Below are 27,165 nucleotides of genomic sequence, written 5' to 3' on the forward strand. Positions count from 1 at the left end.
AAATGTTTATTTGGCAAATAAATATTGTTTTTTGCTTAAATTCAATATTAAAGCCGCCACCCACCAGCCTCGTGACAATTTGAACATTTAATTTAAGCGAAAAACAATGATTATTTTTCAAATAAACATTTTTTTCAGTTTTCTGAGAGCAGTGAAATGTATTTTGAATTAAATAAATTACATACATTCTTCTTTTTATGTCAATAAATTTAATCCAAAAAAATTTTTTTTGGACTCCCTGTATAAATAATTATGTTAATGTTTATATTACTCAATAAAGCATTGAATTACCTTTCAAATGGGCTATCACACGACCCCTATTCTCATTTAAAAAAATCATCGATGACGTCATCACGTCCAGATGAGTGACGTCACTAGTATGACATATATGCCAACAAGTGGTAATTTAAAAATAAAAATTGACCTGTTTCGGGATTTTTTTCCAAAATCATCCATTCTCGAGAAAATGAATTTATTCCAACCTTTACGTGCTCACTGTATAATAAATACACCATTTTTGTCACCTTTTTAAAGGCTATATTTTTGCTAAAAATATTTTTTCGACAAAATCCTTACTTTTTGAGTTAGTTTAATTATTTGCGAAAAACCGTCTAAAAACGTGGTTATTTTGTTGGAAAATGAACATATTCACTCGAAAATTACTCGAAAAGTATGACTTGGTGAAAAAACTCTATAGAACAAATAAAAGTTGCTTAGAATTAGTCAGGTTATCGAATTCCGGATTTATTTTGAACCTATATTTTTTTCACCCTCAAGAAGGGGTGAAAGTCACCCCCAGGGTAAAAGCACACATCGGCACAATATCACTTTGTTTCTTTGACTTGTAATCTATGTACATGCCAAATTTCATGTCAATCCAAGAGGTTCTTTAAAATTTAGAGGTTTTGCAATATTTTACCGTTAAAGAACGTACTAATAAGAGATAAAGAAAATAACAATTTTATTAATGTCAGTTTTTTGTTTACTTTCCATAACCATCTTTCACAATTAGAAATGAATTTGTTAGTCAATGGAAACGTACCTATGCATTGATACATGAAAAGTGCAGCTTTTTACAAGCTTTTTCTCGAAAATGGTATCTCATATCGACTTCTATAAGAGCAATAAAAGCAGATTTTTGTATAAAAAAATTTAAATTTGTTAAACATTATGTCATATTGATCAAATTTTCAAACGCAAAAATTCATTAATCAAAATATTATATTATACGTTATACAGCGTGTCAAGAAACTCTACCGACAAATGAAGACACGAGATTCCCCATATAATTTTAAGACAATTTAACCTAATTTACCTAGTCCGAAAAAGGGAGCTAGAGCTATTTGAAAATGGCGTCTTGTAATTAGCTATTATTAAATACCTCCACAACGCTTCTATTTAGAAAAACGAAAATTGGTATGCATATTTACCTCCTGGAGTTAAATCGATTACATCAATTGTGAATTTCTAGTTCCGGTCATCGGCGTCCGTTTTGGGTAGGGAAACGGTTATTTTATCGCATAACTTTTTTGTATTTAATCTTTAAGCATTTTTGACTCTGGATTATTAAATTGTAAGATATTCTAGTACTAAATGGTACTCTTGGTTATACAGCGTTTTCTAGAAAAATCGATTTGAAATTTTTTTAAATTTGAAAAAAAAAATTAAAAAAAAACTATTTAGAAAAACGAAAACTAGTACGTTTATTCATATTCCAAAGATAAATCGATTTCATTAATTGCGAATTTCTAGTACCTGTCATATGCGTCCGTTTTGGGTAGGTCAACGGCTATTTTATCGCATAACTTTCTTGTCTTTAATTTTAAAGCATTTTTGACACTAGATTATTAAGTTATAAGGCATTCTAATACTAAAAGTTACTCTTGCTTTAAGTTGGTAAAATACACCGTTTTTTTGAAAAATTTTTTCAATTTCTTTTCAAATTCAAAAAACAAAATATTTTCAAATCGATTTTTCTAGAAAAGGGCGTGTCCTACCGACTTAGAGCAAGAGTGCTTTTTAGTACTATAATACCTCAGTATTTAATAATCCAGAGTAAAAATGCTTTAAAGGTAAATACAAAAAAGTTTTACGATAAAATAACCGTTGCCCTACCCAAAACGGACGCCTATGACCGGTTCTAGAAATTAGCAATGGACGGTATCAATTTATCTCTCGAAGATAAATATGCGTACCAATCTTGGTTTTTCTAACTAGAAGCGTTATGGAGATATTTAAGAAAAACTAATTACAAAACGCCATCTTCAAAGAGCTCTAGCTCCATTAGGAAGCATTTTCGGAATGGGTGAACTGATTAAATTGTCTTAAAATTATCTGAGGAATCTCCTCTATTCGTTTGTCGGTAGAGTTTCTGGATACCCTGTATATGTATATGTTATTCTAATTGTTTATAAGGAAAAAACTCAATATTTATTAAACGGTTTGTTTAACAAGATTTAAGTAATAAATACGCTCACGGACAAAAATATTGCATATTTTGAAATCCAACGTGCGAAATAAAATTTTTGTGGTGCCCCCAGCGTCATAGGAATAGGATTTCTTTTCCGAATGTGATGTTTTGAGGTATCATATTGTTATGACAGTTCCGTAGATTGTTCCTACATAGAAAGAGTCCCTCGACGTGAAAGAAGAAGTAGTCACGTACGAGAATATTCTGGATGTCATGGAATAACCCAGAAATGTCTGGTGACATCTAGAACGTCAGAAAACTATATAAACATTATGTGTTTGACATTCTATAGTTCAGTTGTAATTGAGTATTTAAAGTTGATAGTTGTCATTGAGTTTGTATTGTAATTGAAGTTAAATAAAGTAGTTTAAAGAAGTTGTAACATTGGTGACAGCGGTGGGATTGAAGACATAACTACATTTTGAATGGTTAATACGAGATCAATAGAATTTAAGAAAGAAATGGATAAGTCCGGACCCCCAGAATGGTTTTTACAAATGAAAGCAGATGAAGAGAAACGTAGGCAAGAAGAAAATATAGAGGAAGAGAAGCGTAGACAAGAAGAGAAAGAGGACAAGGAGAAGCGTAGGGAGGCGAAGGAGAAGCTTAGACAAGAAGAGGAGGAGAGGCGTAGAAAAGCAGAGGTAGAAATGATAAATAGTTTAACCCAAATTCATGAAAATTTTCAATTAGAGGTAAGCCAACTTAATAATAGAATAGACACATTAGATGAAAAACAAAAGTCTTTAGTCAATAAAATACAGCAGCAACAAAATTCTTTAGTTAATTTAGAGCAACAACAAAACGATTTGAAATCTAATTTAGAAAGACAACTAGTTGAGTTACAAACCAAAATTAATACCCAAGCTTCATTATCACATATTTCAGTAACTAATATCGACTCTGAACAAACAGCCCCTTCATCTTCGATAGTGTATCCAGGTACCGTCAGAACGAGCAAAATTTTGAAACCACCCACCTTCGACGGCCAAACAGCATGGGAAACGTATCGTTTCCAATTTGAAGCTGCAGCTAAAGCAAATGGCTGGACTGAAAGAGAAATGGCAGCTTCCTTGGTGGTGTCGCTTCGAGGTCAGGCAGCAACCGTCCTTCAATTTCTTCCTCAGGATTCACCTAGTTATGACTCACTTGTTCAAGCTTTAGAGACAAGGTATGGCCAGCAACATCTGAAGCAGGTTTTTCAAAGTCAGCTGAAAGTTCGATATCAAAAACATAATGAGAGCCTGCAAGAATTTGAAGCCGATATTAAAAGATTATTACATTTGGCATATCCTCAGGCACCAAGAGATTTTCTGGAACAAATCGGTATACAGGCTTTCATAGATGGACTGCATGATATCGAAATGCAACAGGCTCTGCGATTACAACACCACAAAACGCTAGATAAAGCACTAATCTCAGCTCAGGAGTACGAAGCGGCGAAAAATATTTCTAGATCTCTTCCACAATTAAAAGAAATAAGATTTACAGAAAATAAGCAAGTCACTACCACAGATAATGAACAACTAGTTTTATCCCAGATATTAAGCTTACTACAAAATATCCAACAAAAACCTCGAAATGAAAACAGAAGATGTTTTAACTGCGGAAGAATGGGACATCTAAAATCCAATTGCAGAAGCCGATCCCAAGCACGAAAAGAAGAATACAAGAATGAGATCAGAAGGTCGCCTAGTTCGACATCCAGAAGCCTGTCGCAAAGTCTCACTAGAAATGATGGTAGATGGTCACTAAGAAACAGATTTCCCACAACTGACCATAGAAAGGAAGAAAATACACTGGAATTTGAAGTTAGCCATTTGAAGGAACAACTAGCGATTAGTAAAAATAAAATAGAAAGATTAAGAGAACAGGTGACAATATTGCAAGAAGAGTGTAAGGTAATTCAAAATAATGCAAAAACTACACAGTCCAATCTGGAAAACAAATGTCAAAAACTGATGAAAGAGAAGAATGTGTTAAATAAACAATTGCAAGAATACCAAAATGCATTAAATGAATTACAAGTTCAAAACCAACGTCAGCTAGCACAAAAAGAGAATGTAACCGAAGAAGTTAGTCTGCGGATGACCACAGTTGAACAGCAAGAAGATAATGACCAGATTTCTCTGGAAAACATTAAGAAGAGTCAAAAGAAAGATAACGACTTAAGAGTTATACGAGATTGGCTTAAAAATGGAGTAAGACCTCTTTGGCAGGAAATATCTAAATACAGTCGAACTATAAAGGCGTACTGGGCTCAATGGGAATCCTTGCATCTTTCGAATGGTTTGTTATATCGGAAGTGGGAAAGTTCCGATGGAGTACGTATAGTTCAACAGGTGGTACTGCCAAAATCACACATTAAAAGTGTGTTGGAAGAACTTCATAGCAGCCTGTCTGGAGGACATTTTGGGGTAAAAAGAACACTGGCCAGGGTTCGAGACAGATTTTATTGGATCAATTGTCGCCGAGATGTAGAAGAATGGTGTAAGAAATGCGACTTATGTAACGGTAGAAAAGGCCCTAGAACAAGAAGTCGTGGTAAAATGGCACAATATCTTTCCGGAGAGCCTTTTGAACGACTTGCAGTTGATATTCTCGGTCCACTTCCAACGACAGAGAGAGGTAACAAGTACTTAATGGTTGCAATGGATTATTTTTCAAAATGGCCTGAAATTGCACCTCTTCCTAATCAAGAAGCGACGACTGTAGCAGAAGCATTCATAACACACGTCGTATCAAGACATGGAGTTCCTTTAGAGTTGCATTCTGATCAGGGACGAAATTTTGAATCCGAATTATGGCAAGAATTAATGAAAATCTTGGGTATTAAGAAAACTCGAACTACGCCTCTCCACCCACAATCAGACGGAATGATCGAAAGACATAATAGAACTATTTGTCAATACCTCTCAATGTTTGTTGCTGATAATCAAAAAGATTGGGATGCCCTAATACCTCTATTCCTGTTAGCCTACAGAAGTTCTGAACATGAAGCAACCGGTTATTCTCCATCAATGATGATCACCGGAAGAGAAATGAAGCTTCCTCAAGATCTTATTTTCGGAAAATTGCCTACCTGTGAAGAAGAACCTTCATCCCTGACGTACCTAGAAAGCTTAAGAGAAAAACTGGAAAAAGTCCACGAATTTGCTCGTAAAAGTTTGAAGCTTCAAAGTGATAAAGCCAAGTCCAGGTTCGATGTGCAAGCTACAGGGACAACTTTCGAAAGAGGTGATCCAGTATGGCTATACAATCCCACACGCAAGAAAGGACTTTGTCCGAAACTTCAACGAAACTGGGAAGGCCCGTACACCGTCTTAAAGAAAATAAATGATCTGGTCTACCGCATCCAGTTTTCAGCGAGAAGTAAACCCAAGGTAGTTCACATTGAGAGATTAGCCCCATATCATGGAACTGATCCACCCTGTTGGCTTCAACCAGACCCTGATAGACCAGTTATTCGAGGCGAATAACTATAAAGGAGGGAGCAGTGTTATGACAGTTCCGTAGATTGTTCCTACATAGAAAGAGTCCCTCGACGTGAAAGAAGAAGTAGTCACGTACGAGAATATTCTGGATGTCATGGAATAACCCAGAAATGTCTGGTGACATCTAGAACGTCAGAAAACTATATAAACATTATGTGTTTGACATTCTATAGTTCAGTTGTAATTGAGTATTTAAAGTTGATAGTTGTCATTGAGTTTGTATTGTAATTGAAGTTAAATAAAGTAGTTTAAAGAAGTTGTAACAATATTAATGATTTATGATGGAGAAAGGAGAAAATGGAGAAAGTGACAAAGTTAACGACAAAAATCAATTTTGGGAACAACTACAGCCAACAGTAGAAGATTATGAAGGAACACCCATGAAATCTAACCTATGAAATGCCAATAGTGTCAAAATTTTATAAATGTTAATAGTGTCAAAATTTCATAATTTAGTGGAGTAACTTTCCTGAGGTTGGACCAATTACAAACAAGCATTACGTCGCGGTAAATTTGAATTACTCCTCCTAGTTTAAAAACAGGGTATACCTAGTAAAGTCTGGAATGTCTGTAGTATTTGAGTTTTTAAATAATTTTCATCGATAGGCGAAGCAACGAAGCACTAAAAAGCGCAAAATCAAGGAATATTGTGCAGTAAGATGAATCGTCATTCAACCTTTTGCATTCGATTAGAGAGAGTGTCAGGCAATTTTGTGAACTAAACTGATCTCCGGCAAAAAATTTTGTGCATGAGAAAATGCATTTTAAAAGTGCATCTCTAAGAGATTGAAAATGAAAAATTTGAAAAATTTGAAGGTCAGTGAACACAAATTTCATGACGGCGATAGTCTCCGAGGTGCCTGGTGCCCAGGATGGAGCTCGTCGCCTGGGACGATCGAATAATTCGCGGGACCATCGAATAATTCGCGAAATAAGGATTGGATCAAAAAACTGAAAAATACGCTTTCAATATTTTTCAAAAATCTATACGCGTTCAGTATTTTTCAAAAATCTATCGAATGACACTAAAGACGACCCCACCACTCCATACCATGCAGGTGGGGTAGGGGTCACTTTAAAATCTTAAATGGAAACCCCCATTTGTTATTACAGATTACTATTTCTCTCGTAAAAATAAGCAACTTTTATTCTAAACATTTTTTCGAATTGTGAATAGATGGCGCTATAATCGGAAACACGATTTATCGTGATACCATAGGTAAATTATAGAAACGATCTAATATCTCAAGAAATACTCTTCCAAATAAAAGACAAAAAAATACGTATTGCCCCACGTTTTATTGCAGATTTGGATTCCTTATGAAAAAATAAGTAACATTTATTCGAAACATTTTTTAGAATTGTTGATAGATGGCGCTAATAAATTATGTTTTTCCGATTACAGCGCCATCTATCCATAATTCGAAAAAATGTCTCGAATAAAAGTTACTTATTTTTCTTAAGGAATTTTCAAATCTGTAATAAAAAACGGGGGCTCCTATTTAAAATTTTAATGTTACCCCCACCCTACTGCCAGAGGATGGAGTGGAGGGACGTGTTTTATAATATTCGATAGGCTCTTGAAATAATAAACCCGTATATTTTGTTTTTTTATTTGGAAGTGTATTTCTCTAGATATTAGACCGTTTCTATAATTTACCTATGGTACCACGAAAAAATTGTTTTTTCCGATTCTAGTCCCATCTATCCACAATTCGAAAAAATGTCTCGAATAAAAGTTGCTTACTTTAAGATTTTAAAGTTACCCCCACCCCACCTCCAGGGGGTGGAGTGGAGTGGTCACTTTAAGAGTCATTCGATAGATTTTTGAAAAATATTGAACACATATTTTTCAATTTTTCGATCCAATCTTTATTTCGCGAATTATTCGATCGTCCTGCGAATTATTCGGTCGTCCCAGGCGACGAGCTCCACCCTGGGCACCAGGTACCTCGGAGACCATCGCCGTCATGAAATTAGTGTTCAGTGACCTCCAAAACCGCCAAGTATAAAAATTGAACTCATTTCCGTCAATATTTCCTGAGTCCTAAATTTTTTATTTTCCATCTCTTCGAGATATACTTTAAAGATGCATTTCCTCATGCACAAAAATTTTTGCCGGAGATCAATTTAGTTCACAAAATTGCTCGATACTCTCTCGAATCGAATGCAAAAAGTTTAATGACGAGTTTAATGACTTACTGCACAAAATTCCTAGGTTTAATGCTTCGTTGCCTCGTCTATGAGTTAAAGTTGTATTGTTGCTGTTTAATAATAGTATATTATTCAACGAGCATGTAATGATGGCTATTACTCACGATGATGAAGTTTGCGACACGAGCCGTAGGCGAGTGTCGTAATTCATCAGAGTGAGTAATAGCCATTACATGCAAGTAGAATACTATACTTTTTCTACGACCTTTTTTATTTGGATTAGTAGAAAAATAGAATTATCAACTACTAACATTATTTAAAACGAAATATTTTATTTTTCATAAGAAAATATATTTTATATAACTATGGTAACACTGTTATAATTACACTCGTTGACCTTATGAAACAATCAAACAGTTGTCATTATGTCATGGAATTGCGATGGCTTTTAAAAATAAGACATATTTTAAGGCAATTACATGAAAAAGAACGTGTGCTCTAAATTAAATTGTACAATGAACAGTAAGTAAAACGGAATTCATGGATATGAATTTCATATCCGTAAGTCCTTTTACGAAATTAATACCGATTGTTTATTGTTTACCTTTTAGTAACGTCAATCTTAAAATGTCAAATATTGAAATTTAAACGTAAAAAATATACTAACCCATTGTTAAAGTTAAAAATCCTTGAAAAATGTTTCAAATTTAATTGTTCATATAAATTACAATGATCATTTTATTAAATAAAGTTTAATATTTGCTAATAGGTATATTAAAAGTGCCATGCACCAGTTGAATCTAACTTAAACCCGTGAGTAATGACCCGCGAGTAACTTCAGCCCGTGAGTAATGAATTATTACTCACGGGTAAAGTAATGGGTGTTATTATCTATTCAAAAATAGCCAATAATGAGTATATTATTAAACGGTCGTAGAAAAGGTAATTTTAAAGAAGTATAACAATGGGAAAATTCAATAACTTAAAATAGGCACAAATTTTTAGTAATAAAAAAATATCCGACGAGTAGGATACCAATTTTTTCAAAACAATCGCCATTTTGTTTATATTAAAAATAAGGAGTTCGGATGTATCTTACTTTTTGCGGAAATATCAATTAATTGTATATTGTGACAAAATTAGAAATTGAATATTATTATTTAAACCGAGTCGAGATCTCCTCCTCTATCTGTTCTCCTTCGTAAGGATGTAGTGGCGTCATGTAAGTCGTTTGACTATTTCTATCCAATCCTCTCTCTCCTGTGCGTGCTGTTTTGCTTCGGAGAACGAGTAACTAGTCATGTCCCTTATTTGGTCCGACCATCGTAATGGAGATCTTCCTCTGGATCTTCTGCCCTCTACGTTGCCTTCAACTATCATTCGTTCCATGCCTTCCCTTCTTCTAGTTATATGTCCAAAATATCTCAGTATATTTTGGTTGATAGTTGTGCTGAGTCTAGATTTTATGTTAAGTTCGGCTAATATTGAATTATTTGTGCGATGTGCGGTCCATGGTATGCGGTAGACCCACATTTCAAATGCCATTTCTCCGGTAGACCCACATTCCAAATGCCATTATACGCCTTGAATCTGCTTTTTTGATGGTCCAAGTCTCTGAAGCGTAGGTGGCGATAGGAAATATTAACGCTCGAACAAGGCGTAATTTTGTGTTTTTTGTAATGTCAGTACTCTTCCATATTTTTGTGAGTTTGGCTGTTGCCGGTCTGGCCATTATGATGCGCCTACGGATCTCGTCTTCGCATCCTCCACTGTTAGTAATAACGGAGCCTAAGTCAATTCAATTCAATTCAATTTTATTTCCAAAGAAGAATTTTGTACATTGTAATTAACAATAATATTATATTTAATATAATGCACCCCCTTCAGGGAAAAAGCACACTAGGCAACTTAATACCGGTATTGTAACCTTAATCCCTGAAGGTGTACAATCCAATTGTACAATTTTAAACAGTAAGTACTTGTGGCTGGTATAATTTACATACTCTATGATTGACAAAATACAATTGAAAGTGAGAGGAGAGAAGACCTAATCGGCATGGCGCAACTATATTTACTAGAAGAAGACAGTTTGGCTAGAAAATTAATTTTTAGAAAATGTTGAATTCAATTGTTTTAGTTAATCTAAATCTAAAATCATATTTTTTATGGTTCTTTTAAACTGTTTATAATTTATTATTGTTTTTATTAGGTCTGGATCCCGCGTATGAAAAAAAAGTTGATTAATAGCAAGCTGAAAATTTGTTAATAGCTTAAGGGTGTCTAGTCGAATAAACTTTGATATATGGGAACACTGAAACAGGGGTAGTTTTAATTGTGGAACAGGTTAAAAATTTGGAACGGTTACAGCACGAAAACGGCACATTTATTTTGTCCGACAGAACAGACTTAAACTCTCCGAACAGAGATTAAACTCTCATGAAAAAATCAGACTGCTATTTATTACCTGTCATAATTCCTGTCATTTGACATATTCTACATGTTCCACTCATTAAAACGCCCATTTGGTGATAAATAGCAGTCTGATTTTTGCATGAGAGTTTAATCTCTGTTCGAAGAGTTTAAGTCTGTTCTGTCGGACAAAATAAATGTGCCGTTTTCGTGCTGTGACCGTTCCAAATTTTTAACCTGTTCCACAATTAAAACTACCCCTGTTCCAGTGTTCACACATATCAAAGTTTATTCGACTAGACACCCTTAAGCTATTAACAAATTTTCAGCTTGCTATTAATCAACTTTTTTTTCATACGCGGGATCCAGACCTATATATTTTTTGGCAATAAATTAAATAGAGTTGGACCATAATAAAATAGTGATCGTTTTGTAATTGTCTTGCTGAAAAATGGTACTTTAACCAAAAGTTGTTGAGTTGTCCTTGTGTACTTTTGATGTTGATTTATTTTTAACTTACTTGAATTGGAAAATACCCAAATTAATGATTGCTGTATATAAATAGATCGGACACTCATTTGTTTTAGCTCTTTATATAAAAGTGATGTGGAAAAAAGTTTACTTTTTTTAAATATTATTTTAAGAAGTGTATTTTGAGCTGTCTGTAAAATATGTAAGGTATTACTAAATGTACCACCCCAAACAACAATACAATATCGTATTATAGATTCAATCCAAGAGTTATATAGGATACTCAAGTTTTTTTTGAGAGAATGTCTCTTGATAAGTAAAATTTAGGCATTAAGGATCTAATTCTTTTTTCAACGTGTGCCACATGCTCACGCCATCTCAGATGCTGATCAATTATAACTCCTAAATATTTAATAGATTTAGTTTTTTCTAAAGAGGGACATGGACATGCCTGCACACTGTTGCAATCTGAACTATGAATTTTTAAACTAATATTAGTTGGCTGATCAGACATAGTGGGAGAAAAAGTAATAAATTTAGTTTTTTTATATTCAGACTTAGCAGATTGTGGTTAAGCCATAACTGTATCTTACTTATGCCAGAGTCAGCTGTTTTACATACGCGGTCCCATGTTGAATCTTTAAATACTAAGACTGTGTCATCAGCATAGCATAAAATTCGCCCTGAAAACCCATGAATTTCGGTTATACTATTAATGTACAGTATAAATAGAATCGGACCTAGTACTGTTCCTTGGGGTACCCCAACAGTAATCTCTTTAGTTGAGCTAATACAATTACCTATTTTAACTTTTTGTGTTCTTTGAGATAAATAATTACTAATAAGATTTAAAGCTATACCTCTTACCCCATTTTTATATAATTTGTTTAGAAGAATCTCATGTGATATAGTATCAAAAGCTTTAGCGAGATCCAGAAAAATTGCTAGACATTTATTTGATTCTTCTAGACATTGTACTGTTTGATCAACAAGATCGATTATAGCTTTCTCTGTGTTAGCTTTTTTCACAAATCCAAATTGCCTTTCGGTTATAATTTTATATTTATCAAAGAATGTAATTAGTCTCTTTTTGAGAGATTGTTCAAAAATTTTCGAAAAACTATTAATGACTGATATAGGACAGTAATTGTCGACTTGTTTTTGATTACCGGCTTTGAAAACAGGTGTTACAAGTGATTCTTTCCATTGTGTTGGGATTTTTCCTGTTGTATAACAGAGATTAATGATATGAACTAATGGAGAAGCAATGTGCACATGAATATTTTTAACTAATTTCGAAGTAATTCCGTCTGGTCCTGGCGCACTATTATTTTTTAAATTAGATATTAGTAAAATAATTTCATTTATATTTACAGTTTCCAAAAAAATTGATGATTGTAATTCTAAGTCTCTTTCAAAACCCGGTGGTAATGTAGTTTTTGTAATACTATCAGCCATTTTTATAAGTAATTAAATTGTCTGACCACTTCGTAACCTGCCAAGTCTCTTATCTCGGGTTGGTTGTTTCTGATTCTATCGATGATCATTACTTTGGTTTTCTGTATATTTATTTTCAAACCATTATTCTGTACTCACCGTTCCTAGCCTATTCATAATTTCTTCCAGTTCTTCTGGTGAAGACGCCAATATAACAGTGTCTTCAGCATAACGCAGGTTTTTTATTTTTCTTCCTCCTATCGTTGCTCCACCTTGCCATTCCTCAAAAACTTGACGCATAATGTGTTCACTATATATATTGAATAGAATGGGGGATATTACACATCCCTGTCGCACTCCAGATTTTAATTTGAAGTTTTTCGAAACCACATTGTTAACTCTTACATTAGCGATGTTATTTACATAAAGTGCTTGTAATAGATAGATTAGATGTTCTGCCGTACCCATTTCTCTAAGTATATGCCACATTTTATCCCATTTTACGTTATCGAAGGCCTTGGAGTAGTCAACAAAGCACAAATATGTTTCTTTGTTAAACTCTCGAGATTTTTCGATAATTTGACGAATATTAAGAATGTGTTCTCTTGTTCCCCTACCTGGGACGAATCCGCATTGTTCTTGTGGAATTTGCGGTAAGAGAATGGATTTTAATCTTTCATTGATTATTGTTAGAAGTACTTTGCTCGCGTGAGATATCAACGCTACTGTACGGTAATTACTGCAATCTGTCGGAGAACCTTTTTTGTATATGGGAATAAACGTGAGTTTACCCCAGCCATTTGGCCACTTTCCGGTATTCCAGATCTCATTGCAAATTCTAAGCATTACTTCCGGCCCTAATTCTCCCATTTCTCGAGATATCGCGATTTAAATATAGAATTTCATTAAATTATTAAATAAGATTTTTTGTTTTTTCCTTTTTATTTGCATCTTCCTCCACTCTAATAAAAGAATTTTACTTAAAAAAGTTTTCCACATTTTTTATTACGAAAATTTTGGTACCTTTGCCCGGTTATCAGAGAGTTTTGGATTTATCGAAAACTATAGCACATTTTAAGGGTTCGCTGCTCTCCTATTATGAATATTTGGAAATCTAAACTAACATCATAGGCAAGCGGTAGGGACCCCCAAAATGTCCAGGTACTGAACACGGAGAGGTGCATGGCCAATTTTAGCAACACTGTATGTTTTTGATGGTGCTGAAAACGAAAATGAGGTTTATTTTGAATTTTATGTTGGGGAACATTGTCAAAATCGTAATTATATCCTAAACAATAAAAAAATGAAATTAAGTTTTTTTGCGTTTACCTCGCAATATCTCTGTTCTATTTTAATATTAATTTGTTTCTGAAATTTTTTGAGTATGTAGTTCTAATATTTCTAAACACAACGGTACCTCTTTCAAAGCTTTCAGTGTGTACCTAATGTAAAATTTAATCGCAAATGTTAAATAACGAAATTAGAGATTTATCTTTTTAGTTACGTTTGTGTTAAAATATAGAGTGCAAAGAAGTTTTATGGAAAGTTTTAGATCAAAATGTTTTATAAAAAAAAAATAGTGCAACTTTTAATCGGCATTAGAAATCCCCAAAATAACACTTATATTTCGAAATACTGACCATAGGTGGTGGATGGCTAATTTTTGTCTTACATTATGTTTCTGCCGGTGTTGAAAACGAAAATGAAATTTAGTTTAAATTTTAGGTGGAAGAATATTACCAAAATCGCAAATGTTCCCTAAAAATAAAAAAAAAATCACGTTTTTTTCGTTTAACTCGCTACAACTCTGGTCCATTTTAATATTTTTGTCTAAAGTTTGTACAGTATAAATAAGATTTATGAAGAGAATGGTGTTTCTATCAAGCTTCTAGTCTTATTATAGTAAAAGTTATGAATTTTTAAAGTACAAAGTGAAGATTCATGAATTGCAAAGTTTAATCGCAAAAGTTTTCTGGGAAGTTTTAGATACAAACGTTTTATAGAAAAAAAAAAAGATGCAATTTTAATGTAGATGTTATACATTCCCAAAATAATGCTTGTTTTTCGAGATACTGGCCATGAGCGGTGAATGGCTAATTTTGTTTATTTTACGTTTTTTTACGTTTAACTCGCTACAACTCTGTTCCATTTTAATATTTTTTCTGAAATTTTTACAGCATTAAGTTCTCATCTTTGTGAAGACTATAAAAACCTTTGTAGACTTTTAGTCGTTTCCTTAAAAAAGTTATGAATTTTTTAAAATAAAACATGAAGATTTCTGAATTACAAAGTTAAATCGCAAAAATTGACAAAAAAGTGAAAAAATTTAAAATTTATATATGTACAGGGTGATTGATTAGTAGGGTATAGCTCAATAGCTCCGCTATAGTAATAGATAGCAATAAAAGTTAATAATAAAAATTTTAGCCACCTTTGAGCTTCACATTACAAAATTAGTTAGAATGTTACAGGATGTTCGATAACACAGTGGCAGACCTAACTTTTATTTTTTTAAATGGAACACCCTATATTTTATTTTATATTCGAAATCCTGTTAACTTCTTTATCACAAAAATATAAAGGTTTGTAATGTTATATAGGGTATTTACAAAGTTATAACCAATTTTGTATGAAAATCGTAACAAGTTCAACTCTCTGTATAAATAAAAATAAGCACAACAGCAATGGTTTATTAATGCCATATTTTTTTATTTATTGTCAAAATTTTTAAGAATTATTGATATTGCTAATTTTCTTTATATCAAATACAGGGTGAGTCAAAACGCAAGTACATTATTTTCTCAGTAATGTTAAATGGAACACCCTGTATTTTATATCATTATTTAAAATAACATTAACGTACTTTAATTTTTATATAACATTCCCTATGCCCAATTTATTAATTTTCGAGATATTTTCATTTTTCAGAGCAAATTATTTTAGGTGTTTAAATTTATCTAAATTTTAAGTAAGCCATGACTGAATTGACAATTGAAGATTACCGATTATCAATCCGGTAATCAATGTAACACTGTAGGAAATAAAGAAATAAAAATAAGTTATTAGTAATACATTTTAAAACAAAAACACAACCACTACATGCACCATTTTTGAAACAATTAAAAACTATCTTTTTATGTAAATGCAACAAAATAAACAAAGAAAATTAGTAATAGATTTTACAAAAAAAAAAAACAAAAACACAAAATACAATATTTTGTGAAGACAATTAAACACTACTTTTGTATGTAAATGTAACAATGTAACAAATAAAGAACGAAACATAATTTATCAGTAATACATTTTGCAAAAAACATGTTTGAAAAAATTAGAACCTACTTTTAATAAAATATTTTTAATATTTAATTACATAAGGTGTTCAAAATTATCTCCCAACACATTTATGTACGCCTAAAAACGATCATTGAATGAGCTACTTACTCTACGGAGCATTTGTAAATTAACACATGGAAATACACTTTGTATTCTATTTTTCATCTCATCCCTTGTTGTTGGAGGTATTTTATAAACTTCATTATTAACGTAACCCCAAAAAAATCAGTCCAGTTTATTAAATTCTGGTGATTTGGGTGGCCACGCTACTGGTCCATTGAAAAATGAAAATATCTCGAAAACTAATAAATTTAGACATAGAAAATGTTATCTGAAAATTAAAGTACGGTAATGGTACTTTTCAATAATGATATAAAATACAGGGTGTTCCATTTAAAATTACTGAGAAAATAATGTACTTGCGTTTTGACTCACCCTGTATTTGATATAAAGAAAATTAGCAATATCGACCATTCTTGAAAATTTTGACAATATGTTAAAATATATGACATTAATAAACCATTGTTGTTTTGCTTATTTTTATTTATACAGGGAGTTGAACTTCTTACGATTTTCATATAAAATTGGTTATAACTTTTTGTGATGGAGAAGTTAACAGGATTTCGAATTTAAAATAAAATATAGGGTGTTCCATTTAAAAAAACATAAGTTTGGTCTGCCACTGTGTTATCGAACACCCTGTAACATTCTAACTAATTTTGTAATGTGGAGCTCAAAGGTAGCTAAAATTTTTGTTATTAACTTTTACTTATATCTGTTACTATAGCGGAGATATTGAGTTTTACCCTAATAATCAATCACCCTGTATAAGTGTTATAGAAAAAAAAAAATGGTGCAACTTTAAATTTTAAGAAAAACGTGGTTTAATTTTTTTTATTTTTTTGGTAAAATTGCGATTTTGACAATGCTCGCCCACGTAAAATTCAAAATAAACTTCATTTTCGTTTTCAGCACCATAAAAACATAAAGTAATACCAAAATTAGCCATTCACCACCCATATATGATCAGTATCTCGAAAAATTAGCGTTATTTTAGATATTTATAACGTCTATGTTAAAAGTTGCACCATCTATTTTCTATGAAATATTTTCATATAAAACTTTCCAGAAAACTTCTTTGTACTCTATGTTTTAACAGGAAATGATTTAGGTATAAATCTAAATTTAAAATTTTGTCAGTAAACTTTTGCGATTAAACTTTGCAATTCACGAATCTGCACCTTTTACTTTAAGAAATTCATAAATTTTATTATAATAAGACTAAAAGTTTGAAGCAGATACCTTGGTCTTTTGAAAGTTGAGCAACAAATACACTGTACAATGTTTAGAAAAAAAATATTAAAATGGAACAGAGTTGTAGCGAGCTAAACACAAAAAATGTAATTAATGTTTTTTCTTTTAAGGGGAAAATTGCCATTTTGACAATATTCTCCCAACTAAAATTTAAAATAAATTTCATTTTCGTTTTCAACACCATCAAAAACATAACGTAAGACCAAAATTAGCAATTCACCACCCATGGTCAGTATCTCGAAAAATGAGCGTTATTTTTTGATTTCTAATGACGATATTTCTAATGACGATAAAACCATTTTGATCTAAAACTTTCCAGAAAACTTTTTTGTACTTTATGTTTAAATATAAACGTGACTAAAAAGCTAAATTTTAAATTTCGTCACTCAACTTTTTCGATTAAACTTTGCAATGCACAAATTTGCACCTTAGGTATACTTTAAAACATTCATAACCTTTATCGGAATAAGACTGAGAGCTTGAAATATTAGTTGTCTTCAGAAATATTAGAGTAAATATTATACTGTAAAAATTTCAGGAACAAAAATATTTAAATGGAATAGAGCTGTAGCGAGGTAAACGCAAAAAACGTGATTTCATTTTTTTTTTATTTTTAGGGTAAAATTGCGATTTTGACAGTGTTCTCCCACATAAAATTCAATATAAACCTCATTTTCGTTTTTATCATCATCAAAAACGTACAGTATGACTAAAATTTTCCATTCACCTCTTCGTGGTCGGGAAATGTCGAGAAATAGCGTTTTTTGAGGGTGTGCGTTGCCAAATCGTGGTCCTTCACGGAATCACCTTGTTATTATGGAAATATTAGGTTTCACAAATTCCAAATGTAAACAAACCTTTAAATATGAAATGAAATTTGTAAATGTCAAAAAACATCTCACCGTTTTATATGACGTTAAACATCATTAAACTATTATAAAATATTTCCTTTTGAATAAATTATGACAGAACCGAATAAGAGAAGTAGAACAAAAAAAGGTGGGAAAACACTAACTACTAAATTACCAGACGATATCAAGGAAAAATCATATTTAACTCGTCACGTAGATACTTCAATAGCAATTTTAGATAGCCCTGAAAACGATATTGTCCTAGAATCTCTTTTATTTCTATCCAAATATGCGGATTTATGTCTGATCAATTTAAACTACTTGCAGCAAAAAGGTCTTCTGCAGAAGATTTTAAAGTTACTAGATAGGAACATTTGTATATTAAGACTATGTTTAAGACTTCTGAATATCCTTTTAAGTATCGAAGATGTGATGATCGAATTTGATCAAGAAGAATATGACAGTGATATCCAAAGAATAACAAATTTTTATATTTATCATAAAGATCCACATGTTAAAGAGTTTGCAGTGTCCATTTTAAGTAAAGTTGCCAGCAGCTGTAGAATCACTAGTCTAATTTTCTCGATGGATCTACTAAATCCCATACTATTTGCTTTAAAGACTGTTAAAAATGTTAAGTTACTTCAACTGAGTATGAGTTTGTTAGACGGGTTACTAACAGCTCCAGCTGCTTTATGTATTTTACCCGAAGTAAAAAATTTTGATGTTACCACTATAGTTAAACTGCTCCAACATCCCGAAGGTGAAGTAAATGCACAAGCATTTAAAATCATTTCAAAGTTAACATTTTTTGGTTTAAATGTCTATCAGGTCATGTTTAAGAAAGAAAAACTAGTAGAGAAGATGATGGGAGTGATAATGGATCCTTTACAAAAAGATAATCACGAAATAGCAATGAAAATCGTTTTAGATTGTATGAATTCCGATATAACATCGACTTACTTTATTGAATCTTTAGAATTTTTAAAATTTTGTTCTTGGGTAAAAACCTGCGGAAGTGATTATCTTCCACAGGGTGCTGATATATTTCTGAACCTTTCGAGTATACCTAACATTAGACAGATATTATTTGACTTATCTGTGGAAGAGTCTATTCTCTATTTTTTGAGAAGTAAAGAGAAATATGTCTTAAATAGAGCTTGTGCAGCAATTTCAAATATGAGCGAGCATCCGTATTGTTGCAACCACATGTTAACAGGAAAAGTGGTGCAAACAATTTATAACATGCTGGAGAGGAATGATGATGAAATAGATCCCCAGAATGAAGTGGCAATAAAAACTTTGTGCAATCTTACCAAAAGATCGTTAAAAACACTTCAATTTTTGTTTAAATTAGAAGCCCACCAAAAAATTTTTGAATTGTTTAACAAAGGTTTAGCCGTATTATCCCCAGAAGCATATCTTAACATTACTGAGATAATATATCATTTTGTGGTGTATCCGGAATATCAAAGAAGTATGGTTAATTCTAAATTATTTGTAGAATTGCTTAAGGCTTCACAAAGTGAGTGCGAAAAAGTAGCAGTTCTATCACTGGAAATAATAACGTTCTGTATGGCAAAACCAGTATTTTTAGAGCTGTTAACTAACTTAAATGGACCAAATATTATTGTGCGACAACTAAAATCGACCACTAATCCAAAATTACGAAACTGTTTGCTGATTCTAATTCATTCAGCTATTTCTAACGATAGTATAACGTTAGAATTTTTAAAGAGTGGATTAGTTAACGTCCTAAGGGAGTTTTCGGATGAGATTAAAGAAAGTGCGCCAATTATTGAAACTATATTAAATTTATCGTATAATATATATCTGCCCCTAAAATTTTTTGAAACGCATCGGTTGGAGATCACTGACAAGTTGAACAACCAGTTTTATTTGATTAATGGATATTGGACAGGTATTATAAATATATAATTTAGTAATAGTTATTAAGGTACTAAGGGTATTATGCTTTTTCTCATGAGGATCTTTCAGTGCGTCACAGTTATTCGATTTCTTTCTAACGCATTAAATTGTATGTGACAGAAAAAAACGCACGTCGGTGATAACATTTCGTCGGTGACATTTATAACATTTATTCTAGTTGTCAATAGATGGCGCCATAATCGAAAATAAAATAATTTGCGAATTATATAATATATCTACGAATATAATTTGAACAATTTATAAGACTATACAAATCAAAGAAAATAGCATTTTATAAATGCAATAAACACAATTGATTTGTTTTTTTGCCAAATTGCAAATAAAATGTGACAACTGTCAGATTTAACTAAAATGTCATGTCACTAAAATGTATATTATCACGGACTTACCTTTTTTTCTATCATTTGTGACGCACTGAAAAATGAATGGTGTATATACTGAGGGTCTTTTGCCCGAGGGATATACGTTGACCGAAAGCGTTATTATTTATAATACCCGTGGTGTCTTCAACGTTTAATGTCCGACTAAATTATTCTTTATATGCAAAGAATTTGAATGAATTTTGAATTAATTAGTTTTCAAATAAGTACATTTACCAGCAATAGTGGTAACCTAATTGTGGTGACCATAGTTTTACTTAGGTTGTTATTTATCAACTTGACTTATTTAACTGGTTATTTAAATATAATGCCATTGTTTATATAGGGAGATAGTTGGTTAGCCCAATAGGAAAATTTGTTTGATTCAAATTGAGACAGTCACCAGATGTCCCCACAATTTCTGTCAGGGCCGCAACGTCAAAATGCATAGACACCAAGTTAGAACACCCCAACTCATATACATATTAAGGAAAATAAATATATAGAATAGTTTATTTAGAAATTGAATTAATGATGTCATGCTACTATACCTATATAATAGCATGATATCGTTAATTCAAATTCTAAATATATTCTTCCATATATATTTTTATTTTCAGTCAGAAATAGGCAACAAAACTAAACTCAGAGTATACAACAGCATAGTAAATCCGATAATGACATATGGGGCGGAAACATGGATTGTCCAAAAGAAACATGAATCAATGGTAAACGCGACCGAGATGAAATACATGAGAAGAATAGCCGGAGTTACGAAGTTTGATAGATTCAGAAATGAAGATATAAGAAGAGAGCTGGAACAAGAACCGATAATGAGGAAGATCGAAAACAAACAATTAAGCTGGTTTGGACACATACAACGAATGGAGCAAAATAGACTTACAAAGAAGGTACATGAAGCCAAAATGGGAAACAAGAAAAAAGGGAAGGCCGAGGAAGACATGGATGGACCAGATCCAGGATATAGGTGAAAGGATACACATCAGTATGAGGGATATGAAGAACCTGACCACCAATAGAAGCAATTGGAAGAAGTGGATAAAAGGCGGAACCCGACATCCGACGCCCTGAAGGGCACTAAGGATTATGAGAAAGAAGAAGAAGAAAATATCATTAATTCAAATTCTAAATATATTCTTCCATATATATTTATTTTTCTTAATATGTATGCGAGTTGGGGTGTTATGAATAGGATCGTATCCAACTTGGTGTCTATGCATTTTGACGTTGCGACTCTGACAGAAATTGTGGGGACATCTGGTGACTGTCTCAATTTGAATCAAACAAATTTTCCTTTTGGGCTGACCAACTATCCCTATATAAACAATGATAATGCCCTACGGCGGTCTTTTTCAAAATAACGCCCTTGGACATTATAGAGATACTTAACTGACTTCGAAATCATGTCAGTATTTGTCAAATAATATACCAGTCGGACATTTTAATCCTTTTTCTTAAAGTACACTCTCCTTAATGGTTGCTAAGACAATAATTGAAAACTCTTCTCTTTATTCAGTTGCTATTATTAGCTAAAATTTATACTCCAGGGAAATAACTCAAAAATATACCATGTTGGGGACACTTGAGCAGCCAGGTTGCAAATAGGTTTTTTAGGTACTATGTATATACTAATAGTACGGGATCCGAATATAGGTCGATCTGTACCCATCTGCTTGCCGGATGAAACATTGTTTTTATTAAATTTCATGCATAGACAACTATTTCTAGCATGGGTTGCCTATCAAAATCGTGTCATATCTATCCTTAAGGGGGGGGGGGCCGTAGGGGTTGAAATCAATATTTCAAGCACATTTTTTTGAAAGTTTGGTAAAATTATTTTATTTTTAAATTAAGTAGGCATATTCGATACAATTCATCGATTATTCAAGAAAAATTCAAGGAAAAATATTGAAAAATAAGCCAACGGTGGCAAATTTTTAAAGACACGTCAAAAAACAATGAATTTTGCGGTGGGCATCAGAACTCATTATTGGATCATAGTAAACAAAAAATTCAAAAAGATTTTATTAGCTAATGAGTTTTTCGAGCTAACACTGTTGAGTTTTTTTAGTTTTATCGAATTTTGACTTTTAGATATCACTCAGAAATCAAAACTACGATTTTTTTTTTGCATAAAAGGGTAAAAATCAACATATTTGTTATGGTTATACAAAAAATAAGCATAAAAAAATATATCGACAGCGTTACATCAAGGAATGTCTAAAGAAAATATATACAAAATTCCAGGTTGGTTGGTCAAGTAGATTTGAGTTACAGTCTATACAGCCTTTGAAAAAGCAGTTTTGAGAAAAACGCATTTAAAGTATTGTCAACTTTGATTTTCAATTTTTTTTCTGTCAAATCGTAAAGTGATGCACACCGGAATATGCTCTTGAATCGCGGAGTAATTTACAAACGAAAATGATAACAGCTGTTTCTCACTACGCTCAAGCGCGCTGGTGTGAACTTGCTGCAAAGCGAGTCGAAGGTAGAGAGGTAAGGAGATAGTGTTGAATATCCCTACCTTCGACTCGCTTTGCAGTAGGTTCGCGCCAGCACGCTGAACGCAGTGAACAACGGTCAACAGCTGTTCGGTACATTCCATGTCAAATCACTCAGGCAAAAAATTTTGGATCTCCGATTTGTCTGAAAATTGGTATATAGCTTCTGCGGGACGTAAAAATAAGATATTTAAGGTCAAAAAATCTTCTTCTTCTTTTTTTCTCAAAATGTTATTTTATGCGATTTTATAGTGATTTGGTGTTTATTTAAACAAATTTGCACTTTCTGTCGTAAAGTATCGATGAAAAACATAATATTTTAATAGAAAGGACTCAAAAATGTCATTATATGGCATTATAACAAGTTATTTTGAATCAAAACAAGTTTTTGATCAAATTTTATAGTGTAAAAAACGTTAAAATACCGTTTTTTGCATTTTCCTCCATTCCCAAAATACGTTATCATCGATTTGGCTGAAAATTTGCCCACAGATAGCCAAAAGATAGAACTTTAAGTGGTTAAAAGGATTTGAATTATATTACAATACCAAAAAAGTAACATGCAGTAATATCAGACTCAAAAATATATATGAGTCCAGTCGGGATAGCATTTGACCTTGAATGCCGAGCTGCCCAAAATTTTATTTTTCTGACCTTTAGGGGAGTCAATAGTAGCCTAAATTTAAAATCACGAATGAATTCCTCCGTTACGTTAGCAGCCATCTTGATTTTAAAGGAGAACCTGTTTTGCTCAATATCTCCGCCATTTTTAAATTTTCGACAAAAATGGTAGGAACTGAAATTGTTCCAAATAAATCGTATTTACAATTATTACAATTTCTTTTTAACAATTTTTGTCGTGAGGTCGATATTTTCGAGTTAATTGTACTTACAGTAGACGCCTATATTTTTGACTATAATATTGCATGTAACTTTTTTGGTATTGTAATATAATTCAAATCCTTCTCATCACTTAAAGTCCTATGTTTTTTCTATCTGTGGGCAAATTTTCAGCCAAATCGATTATGATGTATTTTGGGAATGGAAAAAAAATGTAAAAAACGGTATTTTAACGTTTTCTACACTATAAAATTTGATCAAAAGCTTGTTTTGAATCAAAGTAACTTGTTATAATGCCCTATAATGACATTTTGAGTCCCTTCTATTAAAATATTTTGTTTTCCATTGATACTTTACGATATAAAATGCAAATTTGTATAAATAAACAACAAATCACTGTAAAATCGCATAAAATAACATTTTGAGAAAAAAAGAAGAAGAAAAATTTTTGACCTTAAATATCTTATTTTTACGTCCCGTAGAAGCTATATACCAATTTTCAGACAAATCGGAGGTCCAAAATTTTTTTTGTTCCAAAATTGAGTGATTTGAAATGGAATGGCCCGTTCTCATTTCTTTTTGTAATAGTGCGGCCGATATGTGAAACAATTGCACATTTAATGATACAAGCATATAATTTGCACCACATATACTACACATATAAAGGTTCAAATTTAGATATGAGGCCATCTCAGATTTTGTCTTTTACAAAAATGGCGGGCGTTCAAAATGGCGGCTATACTTATGTGTTTAATAGTACCATAACTTTTGAACGAAAAGTCCGATTTCAACCAAATTTGGTATATAGGTTCTCTTTTTGATTTACAAGAGGGATATGGTGAACCGGAAGAATCGGTTTACCAGAAGTTGTGTTTTTACTGGTTGTTTATGTAAAAATATGTTTTTTTTTTCAATTTTTTCCCTCTGTATATATTAATTTTTCAAAAAGGTAATACCGCAATTGAAAAGAGCGTAAAAATATTTTGTAGAAAATATTTTGAACTTTTTAGTTATGTTAATTATCATTTAATAAATGCATAACGTATCATCACAAGTACCAATGTGTGGCAAATTCGTGCAAACATTATAAGAATTATTGTGCATTTAATGGTAGAAGCATATAATTTGGACCACATATACTACACACATCAAGGTTCAAATTTAAAAATAAGGCCATCTCAGATTTTACCTTTTACAAAAATGGCGGGCATGCAAAATGGCGACTATACATATGTGACTTATAGCACGATATCTTTTGAACGAAAAGTCCGATTTCAACCAAATTTGTTATATAGATTCTTATTTTGATGTGTTAGACCAAGGTCTTGAACCGGAAGAATCGATTTAGCAGAAGTTGTGCTTTTCCTGATTTTTATGTAAAAACATGTTGTTCCTTTACCAATTCTTTCACCCTGTATATATTAATTTTTCAAAAAGTTAATACCCACGTTGAAAAGAGCGTAAAAATATTTTCTAGGAAATATTTTGAACTCTTTAGTTATATTAATTACCAATTAATAAATGCATATATATTTTGCATATATATGTGCATTTCGTGCGGCGTATATTTATGTGCGGCGCATTCGTGCAAATAATATAAGAATTATTGTACATTTAATGGTAAAAGCATATAATTTGGACCACACACACTACACATACAAAGATTCAAATTTAGATATGAGGCCATCTCAGATTTCGTCTTTTACAAAAATGGCAGGCATTCAAAATGAATCTACCGCACATAGGTACATGTGAAGATACGTTATGCATTTATTAAATGGTAATTAACATAACTAAAAAGTTCAAAATCTTTCCTAAAACATATTTTTACACTATTTTCAATGGCGCTATTACCTTTTTGAAAAATTAATATATACAGCGTGAAAGAATTGAAAAAACAACAACATATTTTTACATAAAAAAGAGTAAAAATACAACTTCTGGTAAACCGATTCTTCCGGTTCAAGACCTCGATCTTATTCATCAAAAAAAGAAACTTGATACCAAATTTGGCTAAAATCGGATTTTTCGTTCAAAAGTTATCGTGCTATTAGTCACATATGTATAGCCGCCAATTTGAATGCTCGCCATTTTTGTAAAAGGCAAAATCTGAGATGGCCTCATATCTAAATTTGAACTTTTGTATGTGTAGTATATGTTTTTCAAATTATATGACTCTACCATTAAACGTACAATAATTCTTATAATATTTGCACGAATCTGCCACATATAGGTACATGTGAAGATACGTTATGCATTTATTAAATGGTAATTATAATTAACATAACTACAAAGTTCAAAATATTTCCTAAAATATATTCTTACGCTCTTTTCAATAGTGGTATTACCATTTTGAAAAATTAATATATACAGGGTGAAAAAATTGAAAATTAATTATTTACATAATATAAAATAGTTTTACATACAAATCCAGGAAAAACAAAACTTCTGGTAAAACGATTCTTTCAGTTTATGGCATCGATCTTGTAAATCACAAAACAAACCTACGTACCAAATTTGGTTGAAATCGGACTTTTCATTCAAAAGATATTGTGCTATTAGTCATATATGTATAGTCGCCCAGTTTTGAATGACCGCCATTTTTGTAAAAGGCAAAATCTGAGATGGCCTCATATCTAAATTTGAACCTTTATTTGTGCAGTATATGTGGACCAAATTATACGCTTTTATCGTTAAATGTGCAATTCTTATAATATATTGCACGAATCTGCCGCACTATAAATTAATCCTCGATTCAAAAAGATATTCCGATGGGCATCATTTTACGATTTGACAGACAAAAATGAAATTGAAAATAAAAGTTGACAATACTTTAAACGCTTTTTTCTCAAAATTGCTTTTTTCAAAGGCTCTAGATTCTAGATATGGTAACTCAAAAACTACTTGACCGATCCACCTGGAACTTTGTATATATTTTCTTTCGACATTTCGTGAGGTAACGCGTCTAGATATTTTTTGTTTTATGCTTATTTCTTGTTTAACAATAATAAATATGTTGGTTTTCACCCTTTTTGCAACAAAAAATTCGTTGTTTTGATTTCCGGGTGATGTCAAAAAGTCAAAAGTCGATAAAACTAAAAAAATCGACAGCGTTACCTCGAAAAACTCATAAGCTAATAAAATATTTTTGATTTTTTTTTTGTTTATCATGAGGAAATGTTGAGTTCTGATGTCCACCTCAAAATTCATTAGATTTGGAGGTGTCTTCAAAAATTTGCCACCGTTGACTTATTTTTCAATATTTTTCTTTGATTTTTTTCTTAAATAATCTATGAATTCTACTGAATACGCTTATTTAATTTAAAAATAAAATAAACTTAATAAAAACAATGTTTCATCCGGCAAGTAGATGAGTACGGATCGACATATACTTGTATCTTAGACTGTTCTTCTTCTTAAAGGCCGTCTCCTATCGGAGGCTGGAAATCATCACAGCTATTCTTATTTTACTGGCGGCTGCCCTAAATAGGTCGATGGAACTGCAGCCGAACCATTCCCTCAGATTTCTTAACCAAGGTATTCTGCGCCTACCGATACTTC

The 27,165-nt window shown here is 32.1% G+C and overlaps 2 protein-coding genes across 3 annotated transcripts in view; both read left to right on the forward strand.

The window, feature by feature from the left end:
• Positions 1 to 27,165, forward strand: part of LOC126881401 (kinesin-like protein KIF19) — a 676,869-nt gene that overhangs the window by 62,217 nt on the left and 587,487 nt on the right. The window lies entirely within an intron of this gene.
• LOC114337980 (armadillo repeat-containing protein 3) overlaps positions 17,992 to 27,165 on the forward strand; it is a 37,471-nt gene continuing 28,297 nt past the window's right edge. For both annotated transcript variants that reach the window (XM_028288565.2, XM_028288566.2), the window contains exon 1: positions 17,992 to 19,854. In XM_028288565.2, coding sequence (XP_028144366.1) covers positions 18,045 to 19,854 — 1,810 coding nt within the window. In that variant the 5' untranslated portion in view covers positions 17,992 to 18,044. The remainder of the gene's footprint in view (positions 19,855 to 27,165) is intronic.

The sequence above is a fragment of the Diabrotica virgifera genome, chromosome 3, assembly GCF_917563875.1.
Source record: "Diabrotica virgifera virgifera chromosome 3, PGI_DIABVI_V3a".
Classification (NCBI taxonomy): domain Eukaryota; kingdom Metazoa; phylum Arthropoda; class Insecta; order Coleoptera; family Chrysomelidae; genus Diabrotica; species Diabrotica virgifera.